General features: G+C 60.4%; 1 protein-coding gene across 1 annotated transcript; it reads right to left on the bottom strand.

Moving 5' to 3' along the window:
• Positions 1-1,174: 1,174 nt before the first annotated feature.
• On the bottom strand, positions 1,175-7,694 carry LOC126652757 (maestro heat-like repeat-containing protein family member 6). Its single transcript, XM_050339865.1, has 16 exons — positions 7,394-7,694; positions 5,897-6,047; positions 5,565-5,629; positions 5,306-5,455; positions 4,973-5,121; positions 4,572-4,719; positions 4,140-4,327; positions 3,913-4,050; positions 3,524-3,638; positions 3,216-3,353; positions 2,785-2,961; positions 2,501-2,656; positions 2,241-2,342; positions 1,998-2,100; positions 1,673-1,729; positions 1,175-1,374 (listed from the first exon to the last, which is right to left on the bottom strand). The coding sequence occupies exons 1-16, from the start codon at positions 7,649-7,651 to the stop codon at positions 1,175-1,177; spliced, it is 2,295 nt and encodes a 764-aa protein (XP_050195822.1). The 5' UTR covers positions 7,652-7,694.
• Between the last annotated feature and the right edge of the window lie 1,349 nt (positions 7,695-9,043).

Below are 9,043 nucleotides of genomic sequence, written 5' to 3'. Positions count from 1 at the left end.
TTTGTATAGGTTAGGCAGAAGGGAGAACTGACCTGTTACAGTTAATGTTATTTTTAAGGAGGGAAGGAAAATTTGTATTTTGAGACTCAACCAGATAACAGGAACACCTGGGAGATGTTCCTGTCTCATCCTTGGAGATTGGAGGAACATCTCCAAGATCTTGGAGAGCGTGCAACAAAAGATGGAGTCCTATTCCCACAGAAGCTCATTGGAAACCTTCCAGTGACTTCCAAGAGGACAGGGATCCCACTTCAAGTCCAGCACAACCTCTAGAGAACATATCTGGGGAAAGGAGAACTGTGATAACGAATTTTGCAGGCTCAGTTAGGGAGCTACTGAGAACAAGACTACCTGAAGCACAGGAAACAAGAGAGAAGGGGAAGGAACAATAAACAGATGGCACTACATGGGCATGTCTAAGCTTAGATTAAAATTCCTTTCTCTATTTTTCAGTATCTTTTATGTGAGTGAGAAGGCAGTGCTGCTTTCCCCTCTACCTCTAAATTTCATGCTGTCTCTAGGCACCCAGCACAGAGCTTACATTCTACTAAATGCGTAAATTGACCTCTTATAGGCAGCACAGTGAGCCCTGGCGCACTCGGTCCATCAGCAGCCACTGACTGCCTTCACCCGAGTGGTGGAAGGGCTGGACGGAACCAAACTCAGCAGCTCTGGCAAGGCCTTGCAGAAGGAGACCTGCCACCACCCTGAGTCCTGGCAGGGCTGCTGCCCATCTCCTGCACAAAGAGCTGTGCTGGGCAGCCGCGGAGGCCCAGCGGACATGCCCTGGCAGGATCCCCTCCCCTCCGTGTCCCCAGCCAGGCCAGCCTGGCTCCCTTAAAAGTGTCCACCCCACAGCTCCAGGCTTCGCCCATCTGCTCTGCTGGACGCTTGGAGCCTTCAGCACAACCACCAAAGGCCAAGGGCACTTAGGGCACTTTCCTTTCCCCAGTGCACACCTGGCCAAGTGTTGCTGAGCACCACGACCCTTTTTCCCCCTCTTCCCCAACAAATGCCCTGTGGAAACTGGGCACCAAAAAACTCTCCTGAGACTCTGTCTATTAGAATAGGAACTTTATAATAGCAACTCCCCTGCTGCTGTAAAGAAAAGGTCTTGCAGAGCTGGGGCCTTCCTCGCACGCTCATGTGGCCCCAGCAGACACAGCTTCCCACATCAATGCTCCCCAGAGCTCTGGCAGCACAGCCAGAAACTGCCCCGCAGAGCAGCCTGGGTCTTGCAGGCCCTGCAGAGCCAGTCTCGGAGCTGCTGGAGTCTGGACGATGGAGCTCTATGGGCAGCTTTGATGACACAGCAGGTCTGAACTGCCAGGCAGGAGATAGCAGGGCTGATGTCATTCTTCAAATCTTCAAGGGCTGGATCAGGAAGGAAAAGAGTCAAGGTCAGAGCCTGCATCTCTGCCTCACCTGAGAAACCTCTGCAGCCACGGCCATCCCACCCAGCTCTTGCCGTGGCCAGGAGGGAGCAGGGCCCAACACCATCAGCCAGGAGGTGCTGCCCGTCAATGCCCCTCATGGCCCTGAAATCCCTCTCTGCTCTGCCCAAGCCATTCCTCATCCATGCAGGGAGCAGAGCCCTCCGCAGCCAGGGCAGGATTGCAGCTCCCTGCCCAGGGTCTATGCTCCTCCACCAGTCCCCGCTGCTCTCACTCACCATCAAGGATGATCTGCAGCTCCAACTCCTGTCCCCTCAGGTACCTCCCGGCGATCCCTGGGAACACAGATGCTGTCAGGGCCCCAGCGGTGTCACAGCTCCCCCCAGTGGCACTGCCAGCCCGGCCACACACCCTCCTGCCCTGGCAGGGCTGAGCCCGGGCCCTTCCCGCCTGGGGACGCCCCAGGGCTGGGCTGGCACAGGGCGGCAGCACCGCCAGGGCACTCGGGGCTCCCCAGCACAGCCCTGGCCGCATCTGCTGCCGCTGCAGCAGCCGGGGCTGGGGCCGAGCTGCAGCGGGGCGGGCAGGGACCTTGTGGCTCACCTATGAACCTGAGGGCCGCCTCTCGCATGGGCTCCTGTGGGCTCTCCAGGTACGGCAGGGCCTGGTGCACATACTCGGCCACTCTGCTCTTGTCATTTTTCAGCTGCAAAGAGCAGCAAGGCAATGGGAGAATGGTTGGCTCGAGCTCTGCCCCTTGGCCGGCTGTTGTGCCACCCCACACTCGGGGCATCGGGGCCTGCAGGCTGCTCCAGCCTCAGGCTGGGGTTTCACAGCCATCCTTACCAGGCACTCGCTGAACCTCCACAGCTCCTTCTTCCTCAGCCTCCTCTGGAGAGCTCTCCTCTTCAGGAACTCAGCCACACAAAGGAGTGTTTCCCAAGAGGCCTGCAGAGCAACAGGGACTGGCAGATGGCACTGCAGCCCAGGGCACAGGACCCGTGTCCCTGGACCAAGGCCAGGAGGAGGCTGGAGCCCAGGAGGTGCCAGGGCAGGAGGCAGCCCAGCCCCTTCCCATGGGAACACCAGGGCCCACAAGTGCTCACCTCTGCCACGTGCTGGTTCTCATCATGGCAGTGGAAGAAGAGTGGAAGCAGGCTCTGCTGTACATGTGCCTTCAGGAGCTTTTCTCCCTCTTTCTTTCTCATCATCAGCACCCCATTGAAGACGAGTATGGAGGGGAGCTGCACACTGCTGTCATCCTGGTGGAAAGGAAAAGACCTTAGCCCTGGCTTCTCCAGGCCCACCTGGGCACAAGCTTGAAAATCCAAAATCCACAAAGTTTCCTGCCAGCACCCACTGCCTGTGGCTGTGGGGCACAGAGCCTTACATTATCAAAGAGGGGCTGCAGCGCCTCAGCCAACTGCAAGGCGGTAGGGCTGGGTAGTTGGAAATCTTCATCCATGAACAGAAGACCGACTAAAGTGATGGCTTTCTTGACCACCTCTTGATATGCATCCCCCAACAGCAGCACAAGGCTTCCAGTCAGGATGCTGATTCTACTGGCCTGGGAGGAACACAAGGCTGTGCTGTGAAGCCAAGAACGGTTGCAGAGCCAACCCCGCTCGGGCAGGGCAGCCCCAGGTGCTGCCGCGGGGCCCGGAGGCCAAAGGCCTGTCCTGAAGGCCTCGGCCAGCTGAGCGGGGAGGCAGCAGAGCTGGGAGCAGCTGACACAGCTCCCAAAGCCCAACCCAGCCCAAGTGACTGCGCTCCTCAGCCCCAGGATTCCAGCATGGCTTCAGTCAACTGCCCCTTCCTCACCATCACAGGGTCCCTGCTCAGAACCACGAAGCCTCTGAGTGCCAGGCGACGCATCTCTGGGCACTCGCTCCACAGGTGCCTTGAAAGGAGCTCCAGGATGCCTTCGCCACACTCATTCACATCCACATAGGCCAGGACCTGAAAGGCACGCAGCAGTGACGGGGTGCCCGGCCGGCAGGAGCCCGGACCCGCACAGGGCTGTGCCCAGGCAGCAGCACAGGGCGCGGCACCGTCCCGGGCAGCTGCGGCTGCCAGAGGGCTGAGAGGTGGAGGCAGCTGGGCCAGGCAGCGCTCGCCAGCAGGCTCACCTCCACAAGGAAGGCCATGGCAGGGACGTCCCAGGGACACAGCTCTTCACTCAGCAGCTCCAGGAGGCACCATACAGTGCTGCAACACAAGGGTGTGCAGGCACAGCCCATCTCCCTGCCAGGGGGAAACAGGAACCGTCAACCCTCAGCTGGCTGGGCAAACCTCTGCCGGGGCTCACTCACACAGGCCTGGTCTTGGCCCACCCCCCAAGAGGGGACACATTCACTCGGGGAGGTGGCTCCTCCGCTGCACCCGCCTCTCCCAGCCTTTTCCACTCTGCTCAGCCATCCCTGGGTGACAAGGCCCTCTGGCCCGTGACCACGGCCACTGTGGGCTCTCCCATGAACAGGCAGAAATGACAGGGGCAGCAGGGACAAGGGGGTCTCACCTGGCCAGCAGACCCACTGCATAGTGGTGGGTGTCAGCATTCAGGAGTGTGTCCCAGCCACGCTTCCGTTCCATTGCCATCAAAACGGTCTCACAGCGCAGACGGCGCAGCAGGGCTTTGATGGTCAGCACTGCAAAGCTGTGTGCAGAGCAAAGCCCGCGTCATGCTGAGACCCCTGGCCCCAGCACCGAGGGCATGGCAGGCACAGGAGGACTGGCATGGAGCACCTGTTGGGCTTGGTGGGAAGGCTGCCTTGCTTCTGGCATTCCCTCCAGAAGGTGTCAACCTCCTCCAGCATATGCTCTGTGCTGAAGAACACTTGGAACAGCAGATGCACAAAGAGCTTGGGAAAACAGGTCTTCACTGCACGTGTGCAGACCAGCATCTGCAGGATCTTCCACAGTGCCACAGTTGCCTGCAAAAAGTGAAGCAGCCGGAGACAGCGCTCAGTGCTCACACATCCGTGCAGCAGGGCCCGAGCGTGGGAGGGAGAGGCCAGGGAGACACAGGAGGAGCAGCCAGCCTGGTGCCCCTGAACCAGCCCCTAACCCAGGTTTCCAGCCCAGTCCCTGAGGCAAGGAGATGCAGTACTGGGGGAGGATGAGGAGCTGCCGGGGAGGCGACGGGGGGGTGAGCAAAGGTCAGGTGAAAAAACTCACAGCCAGGGCAAAGACCTCCGTTTCATCCCCATCAGAAGTGAGCATGCTGGAGGAAGGCCAGCTTCCCAGGACAATGGCAAGTATGTTCAGCACTGCCTCTGCAGCCCTTCTTGAGGAGACGATTGTCCTCCACATGGTCACAGCAGCTCTGCGGGGTCAAAGCTCTGAGTCAGCGGGCTCTCAGCCACAGTGCCATGGCCTGGGCATTTCCCGCTCCCAAATGACAAAGCCTCAGCACCCTGAGGAGCAAGGAGGGCACATGGGAGCAGGACCCGTGGCTGGTATGCCAGGGCTGGGAAACACAGGAACCAGAGGCTCCCAAAACTCTGGGCCTGACAGGCACCTGGGACGGACTCTCCAGGGGGATGGGCTGGGGAGCCCTCAAGGCAGGGGGGCCATACCTGTCACATGATGGGGCAGAGCGCAGCAGAGTCACCACCACATCCACAGGCTGAGCCTCAACCAGACGCAGAAGACTCCTGTCTAGTCTGCGCTCAGCAGACCCATTAGCCAGGAGCCACCAGTGGATGTATCTCACCAGGGCCGGCACCTGCAAGGGCGTACGGGGGAGAGTTGGAGAGCTGCCAGAGCTGCCAACTTGCCCGGCTTCCCCAGGAAGTGCTTCCCTTCCCACCACACGCTGCTGGCCTCAAAGGCTGAGAGGGCCCAGCAGAACCCACGGGAGGGGCCGCGCCATCCCTGCAGGGTTGGAGACCTGGCCACAGGCTGCTTACTTTCTTGGCATTGGAGACACCATTCTCCACCAGCATATCCAGCAGGGCAGCACTGGTTTTGGCATTGGAGAGGGCAGAGTTTTCCATGCCCCCAGTGCCCATGGCAATGGTCTCTTCCCTCCAAATGCGCCTGGTGAATTCGCAAACCATCTGCAGGAGAGAGGAAGAAAGAGAGGGATGGGTCATGGAGAGCTCTGACAGCAGTGCCAGGCTGAGCAGGGACAGCAGGCCCAGCCCAGGCGGGGATGGCTGCAGGTACCTGTGCTGCCCTGCGGAAGCGGCCACGGGCACGGTCCTGCTCTTGTGTCTGGTGCTGGCCTGGATCTGGCAAAGAGGGATCACAGTCAGAGCTGAGGGGCTGCGGGACAGCCCGGAAAACACAGCCCAGCCCTGCGCTCCACAGGCAGGGCCTGCCCTGGGATGCCCAGTGCATGGAGCTGCCAGGGAATCAGCCCTGGCCCACATTACCCCCTCCCTGTCCCTATGGGCATGTCCATAGAGGATGGCATGGCATGGCAAGGGATGGGATGGGATGGGAAGGGGCCCAGCTGGCTGCAGCCACCAGCCCTGTGGCCCAGCTCTGCCACTTACTCTTCTGCAGGGGCTGGAACTGCTCCACTTCCCCAGGCTGCTCTTCTGGAACAGGCCCAGGCCTTTCTTCCTCTTCCCCTTCCTTCACCCGGGCCAGCTTGGGCACCCTGGGGGGGCTTTGCTCCATGTCTCTGTCTGGCTCCGTGGCTTCCTGCAGGAGAGATGGCACACAAATGCTCTGGGTCACCCAGTCCTGCACAAGTGCCTTCAAGGCTCCTTCAACACAGGAGGTTCAGGAACACTCCGGCTCATCAAGTCTGGCCACAGTGTGGCCCGGAGGGGGCATGGAGGAGTTGGAGAGGTGCCAGAGGGAGCAACTTGCCCAGTTTCCCCTAACAAGTCCTTCCCTTCCCACCACCCGCTGCTGGCCTCAAAGGCTGAGGGGGCCCAGCAGAACCCACGGGAGGGGCCGCGCCATCCCTGCAGGGTTGGAGACCTGGCCACAGGCTGCTTACTTTCTTGGCATTGGAGACACCATTCTCCACCAGCATATCCAGCAGGGCAGCACTGGTTTTGGCATTGGAGAGGGCAGAGTTTTCCATGCCCCCAGTGCCCATGGCAATGGTCTCTTCCCTCCAAATGCGCCTGGTGAATTCGCAAACCATCTGCAGGAGAGAAGGGAAGAAAGAGAGGGATGGGCCATGGAGAGCTCCAACAGCAGTGCCAGGCTGAGCAGGGACAGCAGGCCCAGCCCAGGAGGGGATGGCTGCAGGTACCTGTGCTGCCCTGCGGAAGCGGCCACGGGCACGGTCCTGCTCTTGTGTCTGGTGCTGGCCTGGATCTGGCAAAGAGTGATCACAGTCAGAGCTGAGGGGCTGCGGGACAGCCCGGAAAACACAGCCCAGCCCTGCGCTCCACAGGCAGGGCCTGCCCTGGGATGCCCAGTGCATGGAGCTGCCAGGGAATCAGCCCTGGCCCCCGTTACCCCCTCCCTGTCCCTATGGTCATGTCCACAGGGGATGGGATGGCATGGCACAGCATGGCAAGGGATGGGATGGGATGGGAAGGGGCCCAGCTGGCTGCAGCCACCAGCCCTGTGGCCCAGCTCTGCCACTTACTCTTCTGCAGGGGCTGGAACTGCTCCACTTCCCCAGGCTGCTCTTCTGGAACAGGCCCAGGCCTTTCTTCCTCTTCCCCTTCCTTCACCCGGGCCAGCTTGGGCACCCTGGGGAGGCTTTGCTCCATGTCTCTGTCTGGCTCCGTGGCTTCCTGCAGGAGAGATGGCACACAAATGCTCTGGGTCACCCAGTCCTGCACAAGTGCCTTCAAGGCTCCTTCAACACAGGAGGTTCAGGAACACTCCGGCTCATCAAGTCTGGCCACAGTGTGGCCCGGAGGGGGCATGGAGGAGTTGGAGAGGTGCCAGAGGGAGCAACTTGCCCAGTTTCCCCTAACAAGTCCTTCCCTTCCCACCACCCTCTGCTGGCCTCAAAGGCTGAGGGGGTCCAGCAGACCTGGCTTGAGGGCCCACACAATGCCTGCCCACAGGCTGCTCACTTGTGCAGAGACAACTCTCTCCCCAGCAATCTCCAGAGTGGCAGCATCGGGCAGGCGCTGAACGGGTGTGTTCTCAGCGTCTGCGATGCCCTCAGTCGTCGCAGTGTCACAGTCTGTTGTGAGCTCGGGCGCCGCGGTGTAGGAGTTTGTTGTTTCATCGGTCGCCGCACCGTCACACTTTTCTGGGCCATCGGTTGACACGGCGCCGACATCGGCCTTTGCCTCGAGCTCACTCGGCATGGGGTCAGGCTGTGCCATGACCGCACTTGATGTGATCCTGGTCCTTCTTCGTCGAATCCCAAGGAATTTCAGAAAGGCCTGCAGGACAACGAAGGGCAGGGAAGAGAGGGATGTGCCATGGAGAGCTCTGACAGCCGGGCAAGGCTGAGCAGGGACAGCAGGCCCAGCCCAGGAGGCCATGGTATCACATCTCACAAAGAGCCCTGTGACACCCTGCCCCAGTGCATCCCATTACTGGTGCCCACTTTGTCACAAAGGGCCCTGTGACACACTGCAGGTACCTGTGCTGCCCTGCGGAAGGGGCCACGGGCACGGTCCTGTTCTCGTGTCCGGTCCCGGCCTGGATCTGGCAAAGAGCGAGCACGGTCAGAGCTGAGGGGCTGCGGGACAGCCCGGAGAACACAGCCCAGCCCTGCGCTCCACAGGCAGGGCCTGCCCCGGGATGCCCAGTGCATGGAGCTGCCGGGGGATCAGCCATGGGCCCTCTTCCCCTCTCCCTTTTTCTGGCCATGTCCACAGGGGATGGGATGGGATGGGATGATGCCCATCTGGCTGCAGCCACCAGCCCTGTGGCCCAGCTCTGCCACTCACCCTCCTGCAAGGGCTGGCACTGTTCCATCTCCTCAGGGTGTTCTGATGAGGAAGCTCTAGGGCCTTCCTTCTTCTTCCAAAAGGGTCTCAGCAGGCGTCTTCCCGCCATCCCACAGTCTGGCCTTGAGGGCACCTGCAAGAGAGAGACACCTCGGAAGATCTCCGGGTCACCACGTCCTGCAGGCTGCCCTCGAGGCCACGTGCCGCAGGGATTGGACACCCAGAAAATTTCTGGGTCACCAATCCTGCAGTCTGGCCTCGAGGGCAACTGAAAAGGATACAAGCCTAGGAAAAAAATGGGTTATCAAGTCCTGCAATGGGGTCTCGAGGGCAACTGAAAGCAAGAAAAGCCTAGGAAAAACTCTGGATTATCAAGTCCTGCAGCGCAGCCTCGAGGGCAGCTGCCGCTGGGACTGGAGACACCTCACAAACGCTCAGTGTCACCAAGTCCCGCGGTCTGGCCTCGAGGACACTTGCACCACAGAAAAAACCTCCAAAACGCTCCGGTCAGTAGGAAAGAGTTGGCTACGCGGGGGCTCCGCACAGCACCGCTCTGTCCCGTCTGTCCCGTCGCACGCTCCGAGGAGCACTGAGGCGTTGCCACATCAACACCAGTATTTATATCATCCCGTGTCACAAAGGGCCCTGTTCCATCCCCTCGGCGATGCCCACCGTGTCACAAAGGGCCCTGGGACACCCTGCCACCTGCCCTGGGGCTTCCCCCAGCCCGGTCAACCTGCCCTGGGTCAGAAGGAGTCCCTTCTCCAAAGTACCTAAGACAGCCGGACGTCAATTTTAGGCACAGTTCCAAAACTAAGC

This window comes from Myiozetetes cayanensis, unplaced genomic scaffold (assembly GCF_022539395.1).
Source record: "Myiozetetes cayanensis isolate MyiCay16 unplaced genomic scaffold, myiCay2020 scf9, whole genome shotgun sequence".
NCBI classification, from domain to species: domain Eukaryota; kingdom Metazoa; phylum Chordata; class Aves; order Passeriformes; family Tyrannidae; genus Myiozetetes; species Myiozetetes cayanensis.
Note: the sequence above shows the minus strand (reverse complement) of the source record. Positions and strands in the feature narration are given on the sequence as shown.

Coding starts and splice junctions, on each gene's coding strand:
- LOC126652757 (XM_050339865.1), bottom strand. CDS start 7,651: ATGGCACAGCCTGACCCCATGCCGAGTGAGCTCGAGGCAAAGGCCGAT. Junction 3,354..3,523: donor CCATGGCCTTCCTTGTGGAG/GTGAGCCTGCTG, acceptor CGTGCCTTTCAG/GTCCTGGCCTATGTGGATGT. Junction 2,101..2,240: donor GGAGGTTCAGCGAGTGCCTG/GTAAGGATGGCT, acceptor TGCTCTTTGCAG/CTGAAAAATGACAAGAGCAG.